Source organism: Thamnophis sirtalis, unplaced genomic scaffold, assembly GCF_051295495.1.
Source record: "Thamnophis sirtalis isolate CommonGarterSnake01/CBP01778 unplaced genomic scaffold, rThaSir2_p1.2 scaffold_5, whole genome shotgun sequence".
NCBI lineage: Eukaryota > Metazoa > Chordata > Lepidosauria > Squamata > Natricidae > Thamnophis > Thamnophis sirtalis.
In genome coordinates this window covers 49,957,880-49,983,617 of record NW_028261385.1, presented here as the reverse complement: position 1 = coordinate 49,983,617, position 25,738 = coordinate 49,957,880, and the positions used below count along the sequence as shown (strand labels likewise).

General features: G+C 37.7%; 1 protein-coding gene across 1 annotated transcript in view; it reads left to right on the top strand.

The window, feature by feature from the left end:
• The window catches only part of TMEM232 (transmembrane protein 232), a 118,699-nt gene extending 96,665 nt beyond the window's left edge, over nt 1-22,034 (top strand). The window contains exons 13-14 of the mRNA XM_014059455.2: nt 16,974-17,067; nt 21,318-22,034. Of these exons, the coding sequence (XP_013914930.2) occupies nt 16,974-17,067; nt 21,318-21,536 (313 nt within the window). The 3' untranslated portion in view covers nt 21,537-22,034. The remainder of the gene's footprint in view (nt 1-16,973; nt 17,068-21,317) is intronic.
• Nucleotides 22,035-25,738: the final 3,704 nt, after the last annotated feature.

Below are 25,738 nucleotides of genomic sequence, written 5' to 3'. Positions count from 1 at the left end.
ATGCTCTCTCCTTCTCTATAGAGATTTAGGTACAAAAGGCAGTGAATTGTAAGTAAGAAACCATTGCAGGAATAGGATTTAACACCATGTACATGATTTCCAAAATCATTTTAAGGATTTTTTTATTGGCGAGAATAACTAACCAGGATAACTAATCACTGCATGTGGTTAGTATATGCAATTTTTTAAAAATTAAGAACAAGCAATTTTTACCGGAAAGGAACACTCTTCAATCATATGCTAAGATCATCACATTAATTCTGTGAATGGCTTTATAGAGTGGATAAACATTACAAATATATTTTCAAATGAGGCAGACTAGATAAAATAGGAATCAAATTATGTGTCTAAGATTAAAACTATTGAAGTGGAATGACAAAAGCACTATTGTCATTAATTTAACCTGTAGCCTATCTGAATATTGTTTAGACAAGTTAATCTGCAGGTTGAATTTTATTCTGTTCTATCATAGTCAGCATATGGCATTACTAATTGTCAAACATAATAATGCCCTCATTCTGCACATTTTTCAAAAACAAATTATCACAAGCCCTTTTATGAATTGAGCACACTAATACTACACTATTCAAATGGGAATACTGTTCTTCCCCCTTATGAATAGAATTCATTATGAAGGTTGCCACTACATTGTTCATGTTGTTCTTTGGAGCAATCCCATCTCTCTATGTTGATTATAGCAAAGATGTCCTGTCAAAACAAAATGTAGCAATCCTGCTTCTGCAGAACTTCATTGGTAGGAATAGAGCTGGAACTAGTTAGAGTACTGTATGGGACTCTTAACAAAGGAGGAAAGTTTTAAGGGAAAATAAGGAGTTCAAAACCTATAATGTGTCAGGTCCTAAGAAGGAAGACAGACATGTGGAATTACTTCTGAAGACTTTTTAAAATTGCTCCTTACCTATAGACAGAAATGTTGCCAGTTTAAAGTAACTATTTGCATCATTATAGATATACTCTGAAAAATTGCTAGAGGAAAACCTTCTTAACTCTTTTCCCCAACCAAACTATGTAAGTTTTGCCTCTGTAATGCAGCCCCTCCTCCCTGGGAATCTAACACCATATCATGATGTATATAACAACCTGAACAGAAAGCCTGACAAATCACCTCCATGTTTACTTTCGGTATCTCCAATCAATATCCTCTTCTCTAAATTAGGGTTCCTCAACCTCTCATCTAAAGCCAGGCATATTTGGGCATATTTAAAGGACTCTTTGGATTTCAACAACTGTATCTGAACATAATATTTCTTATTCATACAGATAATTTAGAATAGTGGTCCCCAGCCTTTCTTGCTCTGTGGACTGGTGGCGGTGGGAGAGGGAAACCAAGCCAGGGATGGGCAAGGGCACGCATGAAACCCTCCCCTCTCCTCATCACCACTGGTGGTCTGCAGAGCTGGAAAGGTTGGGGTCCCCTGCTTTAAATCTTCTGTACGAATAAGAAGTATTATATTCAGATACAATTGTTGAAAGCCAGCATTTCCAACAGCATACTTAAGCGGATATTTGGCTTTTCCTTCCCTTGAATGGCAGGCATATTTTAATTCCTCTTGGCAATTTTAAAAGCAATTGCTTTTGGCAGTTTCAGAACTTGCCAGATGTCGTGGAGGATGGCAGTTCACGAACTGAAGTCATGTAATTCTTTGGATTCAGGCCATTCCAAAGATAGTTGTTGAGGTGCTTGACACACTGTATTTTACTTACAGTGCTAAGCATAACCTCATTGTCAGAATAGGCATTATTTTTTCAAAATATTTTTATCCCATTATTATTCTTTTTATAAATAACTACCCAGTAGTTATCCATCTATCCCCTGTTTTCCCTGCAACAACCATCCTGCGAGATGAGTTGGGCTGAACAAGAGTGACTGGCCCAAAATCTGCTTTCCTGCCTAAGGTGGGACTAGAAGTCATGGTCTCTGGTTTCTAGCCTGCTGCCTTTTCCTTCCTTCCTCTAAACAACTCAAGGTATCTTATTGGTTGTACCTCCACCCAGGGGTAGGCTTCTAAAATTTCAGCAATGGGTTCTCTGCCAGGTTCCTGGGTGGGTGTGGTCATGATGGGCGTGGCCAAGTCAGCCTCCTGCACCACAGCGGGGGGGGGGGCTTTTTGCCTTCCCCAGGCTCTGGAGGCTTTTTTTGAACCTCTGGGAAGGCGAAAACTGCCTCTACAGCCTCTGGAAGCCTTCGGGGAGGCCCGTTTTTCCCCTCCCTGAGCCTCCACACAGGCCCTGCACTTACCTTGGATCCTTGGAGCTGCGTGGAGACTACTGGGAGGGGAGGGGCAGGGTGGGGTGAATGTGGCCAGCTAGGGGTGGGATTTGGAGGTTCTCCGGACTGGCCATAATGTTAGCTACAGGTTTTCCTGAACCTGGATAAACCTGTAGCAGTCCACCTCTGCCTCCACCCATATAGTCCCTTCAAAAGGGAGGAGGTGGGATCTTGGTCCATTTTGATGCCATGTTTTTAATTCTAACTAGAAATGAGTGCACCAATGTATTTCCATGGCACTGTTGTCATGGTACTGTTGTCTTATTAACTATAGTTGCTCTTGAATCAAAATGGGTGGCATATATATTTAATAAATAAATAAATATTAATTATATAATGTTGAATGATCACTTAAATGTGATAATAGCTACACTCCAGAAGTGAAAGTATAAAGCACCATCATCTGAGCTTAATATTTTTACATTCACATCTTCTATATGGGCCTTCCGCATCCATTTTCTCAATGTAGGAACAGAATAATCCAAGACGATTTTATAATTGTACTCTCTTCCAGCTGTAGCTGGATGTGTGGGAAATTGAACCTATATGAAGTCTTTATGTGCACACATAGTTTGTACTGAAAAACAATTAATTCCCATAGATACTCTTTCACACTGTGTTTATGTTACCATGTGAATAATAATGAATTCTGCCGTTTATTTTATCACAAGCACCAGAAGGATAATCTTTAATTAGTTGGGAAATCAGTTCCATTTATATTTCATATACCGTATATGTTCTTACTGTATACTAAAAGTAGTGGAACAAAATAGTGGCAAAGATTTTATGGATATGTATATGAATCATATTTCTATTTCAGACAGGTGCAAGTATTTAAAGTTTAACAGAAGTTCAATATGTATATATATGTTTCCTTTTTGAGAGGGCCTCTTTCAGGTTAACTTTCAGGGAGTCATACTCTTTACACTAATTAGGCCTGATTCCATCTTAGACTCCCTTGGTTCTTCACCAAGTTTGGGGATTAATCCTATTAAGAAGTAAAAAGAACAAAGCCTTTTTAGCTTCACTGTTTCATGTAGACTGAATAACGTTTCCTATTTGTCCTCTTCCTTGGTAAGCTGAAGAATGCTTTTTATTCCCTACTTGCTGTAGATTTCAGTTTTAAGGAATCAGTTATTCTTCATGCTTGTTACAAAGTTGGCATCACAAGTAAAGAGATGAGGTTATGCAGTCCTGATTTTCAAAGAGGGCAGCTTAAGAGTCCATCCTGTGTATCTTTACTGAGCAGTTAAGTGGCATTGAGCTATAGCTTTGAATCCTAAGTGTACATCTGTGTGTGTAAACACTGACGCACACACATACACAGAGAGTATTTGCATTAGATAAACTGTCCCAGGGGTATGCATCCCCAATAGATATACTGTATCTATTCAACATGCTTCTTGTAAGCCATTTTTCCAGTAAGCTGCTATAAAAATGTATTCTGTTTCCAAGAAGAAAAACATTCACTGTCAAAGGAAGCCAGAAACTACTCATTTGCCAATAATCCCTTAGATACCACTGAGACTGTTCATAAGTAGTTATAGGATTTATATGCAAATACATGTCTAAGTAGATAGTGCATAACAATGATGTTAAAGAAGAAAAACTCATATATCTATCATTTGAAGGGAAATACATCAATTTTCCCAAGAACGTTTGAAAGAAAAAAGTCTCAGAATAATGCAGAAGTTATAATAATGGCTGTTCAAGCCTGTTTGCAAATGAGTCCCTGCTTCCTCCATCCTGTGTTTCTTAATAGGTACCAAGCTAATTTTTATTCCTTGAGTTTCCAAGAAAAACTGTGTCCATGGAATAATAGCTCGATAGGAAAAGCTAAACTGTTATTATAAGAGCATGTATTAACATCTGTGGCTCCTAGGTTTTGCCCTATACTATTTGTGAATTTGACTGATCTTTCTCAACTTCTTTCTAATCAGTAAAAGCTCTGCAATAAGAACTTTCAAAGGAAAACTTGGAGAAAACTACATGTTCCATATTATGAACAACAGTATGCACAAGTATAGGTTATAATGTAAAGCCAATCTGTTTCCTAAATTAAGAAGAGACATGAAAAAGCACGTAAATATAAGTGAAAACTCTTTTCCGTCTCACGTGGTTTAACTTTTTTTTTACAGTATAAATGCATGCGTCTTTGGAGAGCCTATAAATCTACATGATATTCTTGAGTAATGGATTGCAGCATTAAAGAGCAATCTGTCAGGGAGAGCTGTAACCCAATTCCTATTCACTGCAAGCCTTATTAATGAATGGAGCTGAAAACCAGCAGTGCTAGTTTAGTTGTGCGTTTTGTTATTATGCAGAACTGTTATTTATTATCCCTGCCCAACAAAGCTGAAAATTAGGTTATTGTATAAGCATTTTATTTATCACATTGTGGCTCATTAATCACTACAGTACTCAGAATAAAATCTGTGTCAGCTGATCATATTTCTTAGTGACCAAGTATTAATCTTATTTATATATTTGAATTTTTTGAATTTCTTTTATATTAATAAAACAATGAAGTTTATTTGAAATCTGATTATTTACAGAGGTATTGAATTAACTTTTCAGTCTTGGAGTTGTTGATACTAGAAGTGTTTGGGGGGTTACTCTGATATTTACTATCCATTTAGTTTACTAAGATTATCCACAGTTGGGGAATGTGAGCCCTTTCACATGTTGCTGAACTGTATTTTTCAGGTATCCCACCAGTGTATGGGAGATGGGTAATTTAGTAATAGCTGGAATGATTCAGGTTATTCATACATATTAAATATCCTGGGAATGAATGAATGAATATGGGGTGGGCTTCAAAAATTTCAGCAACAAGTTCTCTGTTTGGTTGCTGGGTGGACGTGGCCATGGTGACTGTGGCCTAGTCGGCCTCCTGCATCACGGCAGGCTGTTTTTGCCTTCCTCAGGTTCTGGATGCTTTCCTTGAGTCTTTGGCGGGCCAAAAACTGCCTCTCCCCTAGCTCTGGAGGCCTTCTGGGAGACCTGTTATTTCCCCTTCTCGAGCCTCCATGCAGGCCCTGCACTTACCTTGCATCCAAAATGGGCAGTGTGGAGGGGTATGGTGGGGTGGCAAGGGTGTGATGTGGTGGGCGGGGACAGCCAGGGGTGGGATTTGAAGATTCTCCAAACTGGCCATAACACTAGCTATGGGTTCTCATGAATCTGGGCAAACCCGTAGCAGCCCACCCCTGTGTGTTTGTGTGTTGCAGACTACCTAGCTATTCATGCTTTCTGATTTGAAAAATACCATATAGGAAGACTTTCCTCATAGTGTCTTCTTCCTTTAGAATTTAATTAAAGTGATGAAGCTATTGAAGTTTCAAAGTTTTAGAAAAATCTGTGAAATAATGATACCTGAGAATAAATCAAGTGAGTTAACTGCAAGAACGCTGAAACATCCATGAGAATTTCGCTGAAAATTTATTCTCCTTTGGGAAAAAAAAATCAAAATCACATTCTTTTCTCGAAACAGATGAAATAGTAAAGAATACAATATTTTTTAAGCATGGAACTTGCTTGTTGAAATGCATAGGAAATTATATTATTGGTGCATATATCTAGCATACTGCTACTATTATTATTTCATTATAAAATATCTATCACACATTTTGGACTACAGAGAATGAGGGGGAAAATGCTATTATTAGACAGAGAATTTAGTTCTTTCCACTGGGCTGGAAAATAGGGAGCCACACTGCCAAATGTGTAAGCAGAAAGAAGGTAGAGGTGGGAAGGAGGCTGTCACCACGAATGACAGAAAAGCTAGATAGGCATGTTCTGTCATGGGTTTAGGAAAGAACAAGAAAACTGGATTGAGATGATGATTATTACTATTAAAAAAGAAATCTAACAATTCTAACCAGATACTATTGTTAATATGTGAAAATCTTGTTAAACCAATGAAGGTACAAGAGGATTCTTAAAACATTTAGTTTGAAAATCTACTTCCTACAGAGATAACTTTCTACAAGGTATCTCTCTAGGGAGTCTAGATACTCACTGAGGAAATAGGCTCTTAACCAACTGAACATACAGGTGAAACAAAAAATTAGAATATTGTGCAAAAGTTCATTTATTTCAGTAATGCAACTTAAAAGGTGAAACTAATATGTGAGATAAGACTCATTACATGCAAAGCAAGATAGTTCAAGACATGATTTGTCATAATTGTGATGATTATGGCATACAGCTCATTAAAACCCCAAATCCACCATCTCAGAAAATTAGAATATTACATGCAATCAATAGAACAAGGATTGTACATAGAACAATATCAGACCTTTGAAAAGTATAAGCATGCATATGTACTCAGTACTTGGTTTGGGCCCCTTTTGCAGCAATTACTGCCTCAATGCGGTGTGGCATGGAAGCTATCAGCCTGTGCCACTGCTGAGGTATTATGGAAGACCAGGATGCTTCAATAGCAGCTCTTCTGCATTGTTCGATCTCATGTCTCTCATCTTTCTCTTGGCAATGCCCCATAGATTCTCTATGGGGTTCAAGTCAGGCGAGTTTGCTGGCCAATCAAGCACAGTAATCCAACAGTCATTGAATCAGGTTTTGGTGCTTTTGGCAGTGTAGGCAGCTGGAAAATGAACTCAGCATCCCCATAAATCTTGTCTGCAGAAGGAAGCATGAAGTGCTCCAAAATCTCTTGGTAGATGGCTGCGTTGACCCTGGTCTTAATGAAGCACAGTGGTCCAAAGTCCTGTTGCTCAGTCCAAAGTTGTCTTTTCTGATGAGAGCAACTTTTGCATCTCATTTGGAAACCAAGGACCCAGAGTATGGAGGAAGAATGGAGAGGCCAATCAAGCACAGTAATCCCACGGTCATTGAACCAGTTTTTGGTTCTTTTGGCAAAAGTTGCTCTCATCAGAAAAGAGTGACTTTTGACTGCTCCAAAGGATTCAGGGAAGCCTCCTGAAGGTCTCTGAAGCCTTCGGAGCGCTCAAAATGACCCTCTGAGCAAACCGGAAGTCACTTCCGGTTTGCTCGGAGGGTCATTTTGACTGCTCTGGAAGGTCCCTGAAGCCTCCGGAGGGTTTCCGGGGGAGTGGTTGAGACTGTTTTTGCCCTCCCCAGGCTCCTATAAAGCCTCTGGAGCCTGGGGAAGGCGAAAAAACATGCAAAAAATGGGGGGAGTGCCTATAGTGCGCACATGCGCACTGGAGGGGTGTCGTGCATTGATTTATGGGTGCGGCACGCCTGCACACCACCACCCTTGCACTCCCCCCACTTATGGCATGCGAGCCAAAAAAGGTTTGCCATTGCTGAGCTAGAGTACCGTATTTTCACGACTATAAGCCGCACTGAAAATCCTAAAATTTGATCAAAAACCGGCAGTGCGGCTTATAACCCGGTGCGCTTTATATATGGAAAAAGATCGAAAATCTCTCCCTCCCGATTTTACGCTCAAACTTGAAACTCGCAAGCGAATGGCCGCGAGCAGGCACGCACACGTCCCTTGGGTCTCTCCCTCCCTCCTTAGCCGGGAGGCACCAAACTGCGCCCAGCCATCCTCACTTCGTCCTGGTTAAGGGTGGGAGTGTCTGAGACGCCGCTGGGAGAATGTCCACTTCGGGTTGCCGGGACAGCAAATTTCAAGGAAAAACGCAGCTGCTGGAATCGGTGCACCACCGAAAGTTCTCTGGTCTGGCTGCACCCGAGCTGGTGAAGCGCCCTTGTGATCGGAGCAATCGCGCGGCTCACCTGCACTGGCTGTCTCCCTGGCGATAGGCGGGCGGTTGCGAGCACTCCATCAGCTTGGGTGCAGCCTGACCGGAGCCCTTTCTCTTCTCAGAAATGTCTTCTCAGTGGAGCTATAGCAGCCTGCATGCCCCTTTCAGGTACTTTGACCCCCCCCCGGGAGGGAGGGGGCCAGCCAGAGGGGCATAAAGGGAGCCGCAGCTTCTCTGTGAATGGAGGGGAAAGAGTTCGGCTTCTCTCTGCCATTTAAAGGCTGCAGCAGGGAGAATCCCAACTTTTTTCCTCTCCCTCCATTCAGAACGAAACTGCTCCAGCCTCCCCCACCCCCACATTGCCCAGTAACCCTAACCTTCGCGCTCTTCTCCGCGTTCTCCTCGGGATTGCAATAGATGTCCAGAAGCGGCTTTTGGGGCTAATGGGGATTGGATTTCCAGCTCGATAGCCCCTGCTGCTTCTGGACGTCTATTGCAGTTGTGAGGAGCCGAGGAGAGTGTGGAGAAGAGCGCGAAGGTTCTTGGCGCTCCGGGAAGCGGGAGAGGTGCGTGGTTTAGTTTATCCTCCCTGGATGTTGCAGTAGCAGCCCCAAACTCACCGATCTCAGTGTTTTTCGCATCGGGGTGTGCTGCAAGAGGGAATGAGTGAAGAGTGAAGACCTTTTCCAGCCAGCGCAAAGGACTCCCCCAGACTTTTTTTGCTGAGCACAGGGCGACGGGCCCGCACCTCCACCACCAGCAATCCAGAAAGGTCTTCACTCACTCTCTCTTGAAGCATGCCCTGATGCGAAAAACACAGAGATCGGTGCACTTGGGGCTGCTGCTGCGACGTCCAGGGAGGATAAACCAAGCCGTGCGCCTCTCGCAGCTGCTTTCGCGGCTTCCTGGAGCGCCAAGAACCTTTGCGCTCTTCTCCGCTCCTCGTGACTGCAACAGATGTCCAGAAGCATCGGGAAACATGTGGCTTATAACCCGGTGCGCTTTATATATGTAAAAAGTTTGAAAAATTAACGTTAACTGATACTGCGGCTTATAATCCGGTGTGGCTTTTGGTCGTGAAAATACGGTAATTTGGGCATAAGATTTTATTATAAGATTTGAACAGGGCTAGGTTTCAAATTTTTTTACTATTTATTTTGTGGGTGTGGCCCATTGTGTACGTGTGACCTATTTTGTGGGCGTGGTTTGGCAGTCATGTGACTGGGTGGGCATGGCCAACTTGACATCATTCACCAGGAGATGTCATGGATTGGATAAAATATGGTGAAGCTCACTTAACAAGGCACCAAAATAATCCATACAATGTAAGGTTTCCTGCTGCAGTAGGAGGTTGGACTAGAAGACCTCTGAATAGCCTTCTAGCCCTAAATTGTTGTGCTGTTTTTCTTTCTTTCTTTCTTTCTTTCTTTCTTTCTTTCTTTCTTTCTTTCTTTCTTTCTTTCTTTCTTTCTTTCTTTCTTTCTTTCTTTCTTTCTTTCTTTCTTCCTTCCTTCCTTCCTTCCTTCCTTCCTTTTTTTCTTTCTTTCCTTCCTTCCTTCCTTCCTTCCTTCCTTCCTTCTTTCCTTCTTTCCTTTCTTTCTTTCTCCCTTCCCTCTGTGGGAAGCAACCCCCCCCCCCAAAAAAAACCCTGCCGAATGTCACTTTGCAAACCTTCTTCCGAGCAGCTTTTCAATTTAAAACAGGACTCCAAAGTTGGCAGCTTAAAGACTTGTGGAGTTTAACTCCCAGAATTCCACAGCCAGGCACGCTCAGTTCCGATTTAAAGTGACAGCATTTGTTTTTCTCCTTTGCTGAATCTCCTTGCTGAAAAGTGAGTTTCGTTTCCTTCCTTCCTTCCTTCCTTCCTTCCTTCCTTCCTTCCTTCCTTCCTTCCTTCCTTCTTTCTTTTTCTTTCTTTCTTTATCCCTTCCCTTCCTCCCTCTCTCTCTCTTCCTTTTTAAAGCTTTTTTCCCCTTACCTGAACCGGCAGAGGAAAAAAACTTTTTTTAAAAAAAGCTTCTGACAAAGCTTCTGATGGGAGAACAGGTTCGGGGGCATGGCTAAGCCACCATTATTACTACCGGCCCTATTCGGTACGCCAGATTTTCACTACCTCTTCTGGTGTCCCGGACTGTACAGGGAGAAACCCACCTCTGGATTTGAACATATTTCTCATGGATCATCAGACTTTAAACATTCATGTTTTTCTACAGAAAGATTAAATGGTTTTGTAGTAAGTAAGATAATTTTGATACGGCTAGTCTTCTCTGAAGTGAATGCAAGACCCCAAGAATTCATTCTCTCAGTCAGTTTATCACCAAACTGCTGCTCAGGGAAAATACTATGAGGAGACAATATTTTTCAAGCAGCAGTAGAATTTCTTAAGTCTGCAAAACACAACAAGAAAAATATTAATTTTTACTAATTGATTGAAGATTATTCATGACTTGAGAACAATTAGAAATTTGTATAAGTTGCTAACTAAATCTAAATAGCTGGAAATAAAGAAATAAATACTAAGTTTTAGAATAATTGATTTATGAAAATAACAACAATAATATATCCACAAACATTCCCACTCTATACTAAGAAATAATTAACATTTGAACAAAAAAAAAAAAATTCTAGAAGGAATTGCTGTGCTTTATTGGCTGCAGCAAAATCCCTTTGAAATCAGTAGGGCTGTAGTTTCAGTGGGATTGGATCATCAAATCAGGTGTTGATTATGTATACTAATGGAATTATGTTATATATTCTACATGCCAGTTGTACCACAATTGTCATTGGGGAACTTGCTTACTACCACTGCTATTGCTTCTTATAATTTGATCAGGTTCCTACTTGTATCAGCCCAAATGTATAAAGGTGGACTTCAAGACTGAGGCTATTAGAAATTCTATTGAATATATTTAGCACATCTCACGCTTAGGTGAGCCAATCCTTAAAATAAATTGATAGCAAAGGGACCGTGCTGTGAATACAAGCAACCTCTCTTAAGCATTCTGATTTTACCACTGAAATCATTATACCAGTGGGTTTCCCTCCCACTGCCCCAGGCTCTAAATAACAGACATAATGATAGGCTGACATACTGGATGGATCAGAGCTGCTGTGTTAAATGTAAGGGCCCAGAAAACCACTGCATGATAAACTCTTGAGAGCAAGAGAGCTGGTTTTGTATCGTCTTCCATTGCCAATACAACTGAGCTATTCTTCCTCAAGCAAACATAAACCTCCTCAGCGCCTGTCCATAAAAGTGAGGCTTTTAACTAATCAGACTCCCTTAATGGCTAAGGTACAGCCAGGGAACAATTGAACCTGCAATTAAGGCTGAGAGAGACATGACACTGCTGATGTCAGGCACTGTGACTTAAATAGCATTTTCCCAGTAGTCGACTGTGCACAAAAGTGCTGAAAACGTTGGCAGTGTTTCAGTTGCTTATTATTTATTATGCCATTTTATAGAGGGTTTATTGGCAAAATGCCATAGTTTTCAGCTCCTGTCCATTTAAAGTAAACCCTGCACTTATTTTTAGGAACTGAGATATTTGTACTGAGGTACACATATCTTTCATTAGTTGATGTTAGGCCTTGTCACCCCCATATTGTTTAATGTATATTAGCCTCATACTGTGTGTGCATAGTGGTATAATACATATTGAAGGAGTTATTATCTGACATGTTTGACATAAATAAAATGACTTCAATTACCAACCTAGCAGGAAGTCAATGTGAAGTCCCTCCTTGAAATTAAAAAATTACAATTCAGTACATCTCTTTGCATTTTTTTAAAAAAGGGAAACACTCTTTACACTAGGTTCCAATGACAAGCAATCAGAAAAGACTCAGGGAAACATTAATTTATCATCACGAACCCAGTCAAGCATTTAACTGCAGAAAAGAGGGAAAAAAGGCCTAGAAGAATATTTTATGCACATAGACACACTCTGATGGGCTGTAATTATGGTCATTTATTTGAAAGGCTATAATTAAGAGACTTTATGATTGGAAGAAAAACAACATGTACTGTATCCTAAACAAAAATAAAATGCAAAGTATATCTGAGATGACAGGTTTCACAGAAAACAAAAAGGAAACAGGCAACAGTTGCTAATAGCAAATTGAGCAGGATTCTTTTTCAGATGCATATATGACTTTGTAGGAAAATATATGTATACTAATGGAAAGTACAAGACTGAAAGTTATTAGACTCTGTAACCAATTGTTTTTTTAAATGCCCCACTATATTTCTTGTATTCGTTAAGCAATTAAATTAATAGTTAATAGGCATATTGTGAGATTTTGAAGTATAATATCAAAATCTCTCTCTCTCTCTCTCTCTCTCTCTCTCTCTCTCTCTCTCTCTCTCTCTCTCTCTCTCTCTCTCTCTCTCTCTCTCTCTCTCTGTATCTCCCTCCCTGTCTCTGTCTGTCTGTCTGTCTCCTCTCTCTCTTTCCTCTCTCTCTCTGTCTCTAATCTCTATCATCTCTATGTATTTCAATAGTTATAAGTATTTGCTTAAAAAATCTACCTGAAATATATTCAAGCATGAAATAACTAAATTTTGGATAAATGGAGAATGATTAGCGGTTTAATATATTATTATTTTCCATTTTGTGTATAGCCTGATATATCCTCTTTTAAATATAATTTTTGAGTTTTAATAACAAGAACACTGCAAACTAAAGTAGAATGAGAAAGAAAAAAGAGAAAGGGAGAAATAAAAGAAAAAGCTAAAAATGCAAAAAAGTAAGAGGAAGATAAAGAAGAAAAAGAAAATTAGACAAAATTAAATATAAAAAAGATGTAAAGAAATAGCTTCTGATTTTCATAACAGTTACAAATACAATTGTATTTTAACCTCTGTCTGTTAAGGTTTCATCATGAGTTTCTTCTTTCTATAACCTGTCCTATCTAATCATCAAAATCATAAATCATATTCTTTGTTTTTTCATTTTTATGCAAAAGTCCATGAGGGTTTAATCTGGTATTTCCTTAATCGTTCACAACTCAGGTCAGACACATTTTTAATGATAACATCATTATTAATACAGCAATCTCTCTCAAATGTCAAATATATTTATTTTTTATTAATTAATACAATTATTTATTCATTGTCTATTTCCAAAACAACTTGAACTGATTTATAATGCAAGGCAATACAATTATTAAATGATCAACAAGTCAAAATAAGGCAGCTAAGTAGCATCAGCATCTCTATGTTCATAGTGGTTGAAAAAAATCTTTAAATCCTTTTTCAATGCTTGGACATTGGGAACATTCCTTATTTTGGGAGGCTGGCTGTTTATCTGTGTGTGTGTGTGTGTGTGTGTGTACATACACAAATGAATGACAGTGGTGTATGATTAAAAAAAGTCTGTTTTAATATCTTGTTTAAGCATAAGGCTATCCTTATGGCAATGGAATGACTTTAAATCTAAAATTATGGCTGATTTCATTGTGGATGAAATACTGAATTGAGTAAATTACTGAATGATACACACTGGTGGGAGCCTTAAATGTAGGACAGAGCATTTTTGTTTGTGTGTCAGGAATAGTTCTTGGAAACAAGGACAAAAATCCCCATATGTTCCTGTATGTAAAAGAGTTAGGAGGAGGAGGAGGTAGAGGAATTTGTTTAACTGAACAGAAATGAGTGTTCTGACCTGATGAATGATGGAGGGCAATGTAATATATATTTTTCTATATTTTGGCAGTAATGAGCAAATAAAAGGACAAAACCAAATTCTTACTTTAAGATTTCAAGAAAAAATGTTGTCAAGTGGACAAAAATGCACAATCTACTTCCCCCTTTCTGTGATGAGAGGAGGGGAAAAATATGGGGATTCTTTTTAGCAAAAGGAACAGTGATACATCTGCCGATTATTATCCTAATCAAAGGTCTTCACTTCTGCAAAACTGGGGATAGATTTGGAAATTAGAATTACAGATTACTCCAGAGTTTCAAGATTATTTCTTTCACATTCAATATAAAAAAGAAAGGTATAGCAGTTGAGTTTGCAAGTCTCTGTATAATAATTATCTCTCTGGCTGTTTCTTAAATAAGCAAGCATACATCTTACTCTGGCTTTCCTACTACAACAAAGATTAGTGAAGAAGGTAATAGAGGTTGATAAGATTCCTTTGTTTATTAAAAAAAATCAGGAGTGCCATCTGCTTACCAAGCATATCTCCTCTTGACAGCATTTTAAGTATTCTTTTTTTAAAATGTTGCCCAAATTTTGCTGAGTCAGGGGATTATGGAAAAAGTACTTTAAAAATACCCACTTCTCTGCCAGACTAGGATCCCTTCTGAAGCCATCCAGACTTGCTTGCTAGTCACCTTCCAATTTGTGTGTGTGTGTGCCAGTTTCATTATAGTACCTATATTTCCTTTCTTGATTTTATATATTCAATATCTTTTGTTTCCTCCATTTGTTTAAGTACACCTTTTCTGTGTAGTCTATAACACCTGCTTATACCAAAATGAAATTGTATGAAAAGTATGTAAGTGTATACATGCATGTATGTTTGTGTATATCTGTATGTGTATTTGCATTTGTATATCTGTATGTATGTGTATATATGCAAAGCTATGTATGGTAAGAGAGTCAATTGCTGGTATAGTGAACTGACCAAAGGAGGTCATGGAGTCTGTTTATGCAGAAGCTCCTCACAATATACAGTAGTTTCCAGCACAATTCCAGCACTCGAGACTGTAAAGCTGGAAAAATGATGGGCAGGGTCTGATGAGTGTCAACGCCACTGTCCTGGATGAAATTCAGAACAACCAGGAATACATAAGTAAGACGGTACCAAAAGATGAACTGCTGAGAGACTGCCTGATATGGGAAGAAGATGAAGCAGAGGAAGTACCATGGCAAGACAATACCCTTGATCTTGGGATGGTTTATCAACAGATAAGCTACAAGTGACTGGAAAAGACTAGAGTAAAAGTCTTTGACTTTTGAACATTGAAGCACTGACCATTGCAGCACAAGAACTATGTACCAGATTCGTAGAAATAGGGGTCTACTCCTATCTTGAATCTGCAACTCAAGGTGCAGACTACACAGAGACCCTCAGAAACAGTCCATTATATAGTTGCAGAATGTAAGATGTAGGCAGAAACAACACAACTAAATTGCTGGCATTATGTACATCTATGAAGTGTAGGTTAGACCTTTTCAAGTCCAGATTGCAGATTTCACAAAAGGTCATGGAGAATAACAGGGCTAAGATCCCGTGAGACTTCCAGATCCAGACAGACAGGTAGGTACTCACCAATCACCCAGATATCATGATAGTAGACAAGGACTAGATGGTAGATGTAGTGATAGATGTAGTGGTGCCAAGTGACAGCAACATCAGGAGGAAAGAGCCTGGTGAAGTACCTAGGCCCGGAGGAGGAAGTAGAAAGAATGTGGAAAGCAAAAGTAAAAGTGATCCCAGTGGTGATAGGACCCTATGACTCCTAAGGTGGGAGAGTTACTTCAACAGATCCCAGGAGCAACAAAAGAATACTGTCCAGAAGAGGGCAGTGCTGGAATCAGCTAAGATACTGTGCAGAACTGTCAAACTTCCAAGCCTCTGATAAAGAACCTGAGATTAATTAGGGATTGAAAGGGAGTTTGTTTGTTTGTTTATTACATGCCTACATATGTCAAGAAAGCCAACTGGCAGAACAGTCACTGAACCATAAAAGAGTTGATTGAAGAGTCCATGTCTGCTTTCTGTTTCATTGGAAATATTGTAATTTTCTTTATTCTGCTCACGAATCATGAACAATGGGTTTACAAGGTTTATCTTAAATTAATTCAAAGCCATTTTTGTGCATATAGCAAATGACCAATTGCATGGCAGGTGCCATTGAATTAGTATCAGAATGAAAATATGCTAGATTTCTCCTGCTGTAATAATACCACTAAAACATTTAGAGAATTGGCATAAAGGGGCTGAATGGAATCTAATAAACCAGATAGGCAAAAATATGAGAAGTAAAAAAGAGAAAACTGAACAAAAACATTTGTTAACAGAACTTGGTTATTTCTTAAAACAGGTGATAAAACAGCTATAATAGCAACTTCTCCGTTATACTTTTCTATAATTCATATCTGAGGTTATTTCAACAGAAATGAATCAGTTCCAGTTGAAATTCCCATCTTCATCTGGCTGCTCCTATAGACAGGATAATTTTGGTATTTTTTCCTAAATCCCACAAATATCAGAGCCATCTCATATATTTTTCTAGAAGATGGATGAGCAAGCTGTGTTTTAAGGGCCTAAGTAGCTTAGGCTTAAAATACCTAAAGAGATTTTCATATCAAATTTTGTCTGCTTATTAAAAAAAAACAGGGTTATTACTATGTTTGTAATTAGTTAGAATATGTAAGAGAGATTTCTCAGCTGTGACATCTAATTTCAGGAATTTCTTGCCTGCATAGTGTCATTTCCTTAAGTTTATTTGAATAAACTTTTTATCTGCATGTTGGTTAATTTTGAGTTTTAGTTTCTATTAGTGTTTAGATTTTTTTTCCCTTTGGAAAACAAAAAACACAGCATATTTTGATGGGATGAAATTATGGAAATGTATCAGTAATGAACATGAGTTATATTTTAGTCACAAAACTGCAGCAACTAATAATCTTTATGATTATAATTATAGCTTAAACTCAAAGTAATTATATAGCCAGGCATAACTACAGAAATAAAATATATGAGATACAGCTTATAAATGTGGTGTTTTTTTTTTCTATATCCACTAAATAGATTGCACATAAAACATTATTGCACTGGAGATATAACACAGATTTAGCATATTATCCTCTAGAAGACAACTCATAACTTTTCTTTAGGTATGTAAAAATTAGTGTGTAATGAATGTGTATCTAAGTAGTCTAGGCAATGTAGCAAAACATTGAAAAACTTGATATCTCTTAGGTGAGTTAAGGTCAAATAACATTTCCCCCCCTTTTTTTCCTAAGGGAAGAACTCTTGCAAGCTGGTGTACCAAAATATCCATATCCCGATTATCTTACACGTACTGATATGGAACTAAGGAGAATCATAAATGCTCAGGTAAGATTGGAGATCAAAATGTATATTTGCATTAATGCAATCACAAACTGATAATTTTTATGACTAGCAGTAAGTTTTGGGAACTCCTGAATTTTGGGAAATAAACTTGATATTTTTTGGAAATAATGTATTGTAACCAAAATTTAAGTATGTCATAAATACTTCACTTATATATCAAATTTTGATATATTGATGCATATTTTTAAGAATTGGAAAAGGTTTTCCTACTCTCAACCAGTAGAAAAACAAATGACCATCTTTTACAGGTTATAGAGCATAATAGTAAGGATTTCAAGCCTATTAAGACATATAACTATTCTCAAGGCCATTTATTTTTTGGTCCTCTGTATGGGTTTTGTCTGTCAAATGCAGGGAAAAGAGAAGGCTAAAGAGAATATTGTAAAATAGATTTGAAAAAATCTATCCTTCACTTCTTATGCATTAATTATTTGTTGTTTTTATATATATCAATTTGGTATTGACTCTTAAACATATAGACTTTCTTATGCATATACACTGCTCATATCACAGCATAAGTAATTTGAAATGAATAGATTTACCTATGAATGAGCCATAGGCAAAGGTGGCATTCGGCAGGTACAGACCAGTTCTGGAGAACCGGTCTGTTCCTGTACCTGAAAATTATCTTTATTAGTGCCCCCTGCAAATTATTATTCTGGATGTTCTCTTTTATTTATTGGAAACATTAGAAATATTTAATATAGTGATATCATTTGAAGCTAGCATTTTTTATTCAAATATTTTAGATTATAGTAGCTTATAGTAGTCAATATCTTGTATGACATTTTAAAAGTACTTACTATATGGTCATCAATATAAGACAACTGCTGATGAATGTTATAACATCTAAAATATTAAATTAACTATTTTCAATCATGAAACCAAATGAAATATTTGAAGTTTGTTATTATATTATATTTTCATTCCCCAATTCCTATATCAACATGACAGGAAATTTAAACATTAATTGGATTTGAAAATATTTTAAATATTGTAAAATAGTTTTATTTACATTTCCAATTTCAGAATGGTAATTATTGTCTTCTACATATATTTTATTGTAAATAGACCTATTGCATATCATTTTGGGATCCATGAAAATTATCTTCCTTTTTTAAACCATGGAAACAGGAAAGCTGGAGGGTTATATATGCATCATTAAAGAGATAACTTATTCTAACTTTTTATACTATACGCAATACCTTCTGTTCATTCGATAGTTTTAGGTTTTTTTGAACTATGACAAATATGTGATAAAGAAAAAGTGTATGTGCACGTGTGCGTGTGATTGCGCATGCTTGGGCACCATGGTAACCTATTTCTGTTTCATATCTTCTTAATGTTTCAGAGGCCTAGTTTACAGATAATTTCAGTGATAAATTAGATGAACCTTTTATGTTGTTTGTTCCCATACCTTCTTTATGATTATGCTTGCAAGAGAAACAATAAATGCAAATACATTATGTGCCATGATTTGATGGCACATAATGAATCAATACAACTTCAATACAATACTACACCCCATTAGTATCTTAATGACCTCTCATGTGTTTGATTCCTTTATAAACAAATATGGCTAATACAATCATACTAATTGTGGAGGGAAATGCAGCCCTAGGTATTAGTGGCATGAATAAAGACACATCCACTCATTGCCTTTGTATATTTCAAAAAATTAGCTCCATCATCTATGCAATCTCACAATATCTTCTGTGTTTGACAACTGAGCTGATTTATTTCCAATTTAGTTGTAGCATATCCAGGATATCCACTGAAGGTTATTTTCCATTAGGAACACTGAAACTCAGCTGACTATAGGGCAATTTCCATCTCTTACTTCACTGACACTTGTTATCAAGCCAGATTCTCTCTGTGTAGAGGTCAGAGAATCAAATTTTGCAGCAGTTTCAAAATCAACCAAAGGATAGGGGCTTGTTGACTTTACAGTCCCTCTTTGTTATGTGTGTGGGGAGCATGGGAAATTATTAGACAAGCAAATGCAATATGAGCTGAAAATGTAGACAAGCTGGGGCATTCTTTGTGTTTCTGTATTGATTGTCTAGGGACGAAGCAATAATGTTGTTTACAGTATTTTGATATTTGCAAGAGTAATTGGATAATTTCAGATTGTTCTGGATGGATTGGAGTGTTGAAATGGTGGCGGTATGAGGTACAGTCATCTTTTGAAGAACTTTCCATGGCTTCCCATCTTTCAAAAGTGTTTATAATCCATTATTATTAATCCTATTTCAGGACTGAATGAAGGAAATACACTTTTTCTGATTCATTAATTCACCAAACAAATAAGTGCATTGAAATGTATTTTATAACGCCATGATAACCAGCCCAAAATGCCTAAAAGCTTCCAATACTTCAGTAGGATGAACATTTTATTAGTCTGTCCACAACATAATTGGATTGCATTAAAATTAAATTGCCTCCCAACAACAGTTTTCTCAGAATGTAAAATCTCACTGTATAAATTTGCAAAGCATTTTACTTCCTTTTCTTTAAAAAAATCTATTAGTCTTTTATTCTTCTATTTGAATCTAATCTGTACTTTTCTCTTAATAATGAAATAATTATGAGTTGCTGTTTTTATACTTAAGATCCCATCTTCTCCTACCATTTGTATTCTATCGTTTTCTACTCCCATAAAGAAAGATGGCTTTGTGAAATATTTTATCATATTAATTTTACATGCTAATATTTTTGTATTTGCTTATGACATTCAGGAAAATCGAATGTTTACTAGCTTGCCTTATCTTCAAGGTCATTTTACCGGGAAGGAGATGGAGGAGCAAAGGGACACATGTGGGAAACAAACTGTTATGTTTACATACATATAACTAACCCTATTAAGTGACTAGTCCTACTCAAAGCCAGTTTTCAAGGTTTTTATATATTAACAGTGGAATGATAGACCTTGAACTATAATGCACACAGAGAAACACATATTTGATCATGATACGATAAAAACAAATGATAGGTGCCTTCTGGGTAAGCATTATAAGTTAGCATGTTAAAATGTTTTTGGGAAAGTTGTTGGTTCTCACTGCCTAATGAATGCTGCTCACTTGGTATAAACAAAATAAGAACTGGATTTTTTTTTTGAGAACTGTAGAGATTATTATTAATTATAAGCCACACTAGAGAAAAGGTGAAAGTAGTATTACAATATATATTATTATTTCACAGAAACATTTTCTCTTCTTAAATTCAGTTGTCTTTTCCCTGCTTTTTGAATATTTTTAATGTCACCATCAATAAATTATATAAACCTGTTCTCATTTAATAATGTATTCTAAAGTTTGATAAAGTACTACATCCACACAATATTTCTAATATTTAAGGTAATAACAAGGGAACATCAAAACAATGATTGCTTCTCAGCAAACAGTTCCTTTCCCTCCTCCAAAACAGCCCTTTTAGTCTGGAGTATGATAAAATGATGCATTCAAATACAATTAATCATTGAGTATTTTCATTGAGGAATCATGAGCTGGAAAAACAGCATCTTGCTAGTTCATAGGAAGTAAATGTGTTACATTTCTTTTGTGATATTGACAGTGTGCAAGCTGTGTATATCTTTCCCTTTCAGGTAGTAAGGGCAAGCATATTGGGGAAGCACAATAGTTCTATTTCAAGAGTTTCCCAGACATATAGTATTGTTGGCTCCAAAGAGTTCAGTTTTAAAATGAAATGATGATGAAGATGATATGAAGTTGTATGTGAAAATGTAGTATATATTTGGTCTTTATATCTGTTCTTCAAACATTTTATTCACAAGTTGTCAGTCAATTAAGCAATATCTTAAGAGATTGGAAATACATCAGCCTTATCTTCATGAGTTTTCAGGTTAACCAATTGCACCTAAAAGATTGCTAACTCTCTATACCAGGAGTGTCAAACTCACGTCATCAGGGCGGCGTCACATGACATATTGGGACTTCCCCCCCCTTCACTAAACCAGGTGGGGGCATGGCCAGCACATGACATATCTGGCCCACAGGCTGGGAATTTGACAGCCCTGCTCTATACACTACATAATATCAGCTCCTGCTTCTAAAATGTCACTATTTCTAATCCTGCTAGTATCCATTTCCTAAGTTCTCATCTATTATCCACACTACAGTATCTTGTGAATGACTAAATCAACGTTTTGTGTTTTAATGTAGTGCCAAAATCTCTATTAAGTAAACTTATATTTGTTTATTTCTTTGCAATAGTGGAGAAGGGAGTTGCAAATCAGGCTTCAGCTAGAAGAGAAACTCCAAGAATTAGAGCGTCAAGCAAAGCAAAAATTGGAAGATGAACACTTCAGGCAAATAATGATATGGCGCTTTGAAAAGCTGCACAAGACAACCAAGCCATATGAACTTCCCTTTAAACATGAAGACACAAAAGCAACAGAAGCAAGCAGCAGCACTCAGTTGTCAAATGTATAACTGTCAGAAACATGGAAACCAGCTGTTTAAGAAGATAACTATACCTTGAAGGCAAATATGTATATTAAACCTTCTTTCCCCCTCTCACATTCTTTTTTTTTTAGTTAAAGCTCTGCAATATTGAGTAATGAAGTGTGGATAAGAAAGTGCTAAAGCACATTTGCTGCTGTATTACTGATTGCAGTTGCTTCTCCAACAGTTTTTCATTGTGATGTCCCACATGTGTGTTTATAAGAATAAAAATATATCAGAAAACCTGTGTGGGAAGTTAGACCAGCTTGAGAGTGTTTTTGCAGATAAACACAGAAGATGAGGAAAAGGTGAGGCACCGCCTCTCATTTTAGCAAGGCAGCTCAGCAAGACAGCTTCCTGGGTCTGCTTTTCAATTAGAACACTCCCAGTCTTCGGTTTCATAACACTGATATGTATGATTAATTGAATTGTCTCCCATGAAATATGGGGAATCTTTTTCTGGAATAATAAATTTCTGAACTAGTGTTTCTGAATTATGTCATACCTTTGTTACTGTTTTGGCATAGACAGATATTCTAAACAATGTCAAGAAAAACCACCTGAAAATTGCTTAGCAATTTCTTTATCTAATGGTCTCTCTGTTGCCATTAAATCCTTCCTAATCTTATATTCTCCTCTCATTACTTTTTACCTACACAAAACCTTTCCTTCCTCTCTACATAATTGTGCTACCAATTTTGCCATACTGCTTTCTTTTTATTTGTGGATGTTTTATGGATTTATCCACATTTGTATGCTGCCTATTCAAGCAACTCAAGGCATATTCTCTAATTATAAACCTGCTGAAAGCAATACCATGTCTTCTGGTGTCCGTTTTTAAAGAACACTTCTTTATACTTAATTTCTGTGCACACATTTGAGGTGATTTTCGGACAAATTATCATGTTGCTCTAAAGCTTCTCACAACTTGTAGTACTGCATTACAAATTACTAGAGTCACAGTATGCCATAGTATTTCTTCTAGGTATTTTAGGTATAGCACATTCCATTGTGGGATCATACGTAGAACAAAAACCTGAAGTACCAGCACATATATATGAAAGCACACAAAGTTTTTGCCTCATGTTTCTTCTTGAATGTGACTGTACAAGAGAATCCTGTCAATCTCCAGTTTCCATTTTCAGAAACATCTAGAGATCTAGAAGAGTGAGGCAGAATAGAAAAACCTGCCATATCTCTTGACAAATAAGGTATTATCCTTGTTTTCCTCAATTGGATATGTCAGCTTTATCAATAGGTGTCAAGAGACAATCCTGAATATAACAAGAATAATAAAAGCCACATAGTTGTTCCATATACATTTCCACTGAACCTTCATTGGTATTCTATCAGTATGATCTTTACTATTGAAACAAGGTATCTTGAATGGGCAGATGTAATATTTTTCTTATTTTATCCACAGGAATGATACAGTACACTGTATACTTAAGTATAAGCCAAGAATTTTAGGTTCCAAAATACACATCCAAAATTGGGTTTGGCTTGTCTATGGATAGGCTTATCCATAAATATATACAGTAATATTTTTAAAGGACATGTATTTCTTGCATATACTTATGGAAAAGCCCATATGTAAAGCTAGAGGTTCCCCTCGCACATAAGTGCTAATCGTTCCAGACCTGAGGGGGCGGTGCTCATCTCCGTTTCAAAGCCGAAGAGCCAGCGCTGTCCGAAGATGTCTCATGGTCATATGGCTGGCATGACTAAATGCCAAAGGCACACAGAATGCTGTTACCTTCCCGCCAAAGGTGGTTCCTATTTTTCTACTTAAATTTTTACATGCTTTCGAACAGCTAGGTTGGCAGAAGCTGGGGCAATTAACAGGAGCTCACTCCATTACATGGCGCTAGGGAATTTGAACCGCTGAACTGCCGACCTTTCTGATCGACAAGCTCAGCAACTTAGCCACTGAGCTACCACGTCTCTAAGACCATATGATGATCCTCAAATTTTTAACCATGAAAAATGCATAACTGGTGGATTAATCATGGATAAGTCAATTGTGAAAATTAAAACAGAAACATTTTGTGGGTCAGCTTATCTGTATGGGTGAATCTTTGCATGCCAGACAATTTAAAGACCCTAAAGCTAATCAGGCAGGCTTATGTGTAAGACAAATGACTGAATGTTTGGATCTTTGTATACTTAATGGGTCCCCATGGGGCGACTTCCCAGCAGAATATACTTATCGGGGAGCAGGAAGAAAATCCACAGTTGATTACTGGATAATATCATATGACCTCCTGAAGTTCTTACAGAAGATAGAAGTAGACTCGCGACTGGAAAGTGATCATAATACAATACTCCTTACTCTCACATTGCACCAGAATTCTCTAAGGGCAGGCACAGCCTACCTACCCAGGTTAGAGACTCATAATACCCAGGTAAAAATTAAATGGAATGAGAAAAACGCTAAGGAAATTACCAAATGGATGTTAACCCCTGAAACCATAGAGTTACATACATCTCTACTAAGAAATAAGTGTGGGGATCTTACCTAGAGGGGTTTGAATCCTTAATTTTAAATTTGAATTCAGTTCTCAGTAACAGTTCACTAGCTCACCCCAAAATGCTAGTTTCAAAAAACAAAAAATGGTTCGATAGAGATTGCGTTCAACTAAAAAAGATATATAATGTGGAATACAAGAAAAGTAAAAGTGCCCCCTCCGAGGAGCACACCTACTACTTAAAGCAGCTGAAAGCACAATATAAGAACCTTCTAAAAGAAAAGAAAAGTGCGGCCCTGAAGGAGTCTTGGCATAGACTAATTACGGCAGTCAGGACAAAAAATACATCCCTTTTTTGGTACATCACCAGGGACTGGGAAACCCTCCCTTACCCCCAACAAATCAGGTTCCGATTCATGCCTGGGAAGAGTATATTAGGGAGCTTTATACAGATCCTGACTATGTAACCAAGGAGAGCCAAGCTAGTTTGGACCACACTCCTTACTAGCCCCCTGTTACACCAGAAGAGATATCCCGGTTGATTGGAGCCCTATAGGCTAATAAGGCACCCGGAGCTGATAATGTCCTGCCAGAAATAATTAAAAAGAACGCCAGTTGGTGAGCTCCACTTTTAGCATCACTGTTTACATTTATAGACAAAACAGGCCATATGCCTAGAGATTGGGGAGTAGCAATTATCATACCAATTTATAAAAAAGGGAATAGAAATGACCCAGGCAATTATAGGCCCATTAGTCTTCTAAGCGTTATTAGTAAACTGTATGCCAAACACCTAAATTATAAACTTCAAGATTGGGTAATTTCAGGGGGGATAATCAAAGACAAACAAGCTGGTTTTAGAGAAGGAAGATCGATGGTGGATCATATCTTGGTAGTACAAAAATACACATATTAAAAAAAAATCCTCTTTTTGTGGCCTTCCTGGATTTTAAACAGGTCTTTGATCCAATATCCAGGATCACCCTCTGGGAGAAATTAAAATGCACCACTATCGGTAAACGCCTCCTCTTCCTCATACGAAAATTGTATGCCAATTCCACCCTGAAAGTGAGGTGCAATCCCCAAGGGAGTTTAACCGGCTCAGTAAGGGTACAAAATGGGGTACAGCTGGGATGTATCCTGTCCCCCTCCCTCTTCAACTTCTATATTAATCCCCTGATTGATCTTTTACAGAACCCTGATTTCCATCCTCCTAACCTAGCACAAAGCAAAGTGCCAATTCTCTTATATGCTGATGATGCCACTATCATTTCACAAACCCCCATAGGACTGAAGAGAGCAATTAGGGCAACACTTGGCTATTGCAGGCAAAACAAGCTGGTCCTTAACTTCGATAAATCAAAAATGTTAGTTTTTGCTAAAAGACCAAGCCAATACTCCTGGCAAATAGAAGGATATAGTTTGGAACAGGTTAGAACATTTAGATATCTTGGTGTGGTTTTCCACTCGCTAGGGACATGGAAGGCACAACTGGATCACACATTGCAAGTAGCCATTAGGTCCTCAAATGCAATCAAACATTTCTTTTATACAAGTGGAAGTCAGTTAGTACCTGCTGCCTTAAAACTTTTTGAGGCCAAAACATTGGCACAAATTCTTTACGGGGCACAAACAGGAATCCTTGCAAAGAGAGACTTGCTAGAAACCATACAAACTAAATCCATGTGAGCCATCTTAGCCACACCCAATGGAACTCCAAAT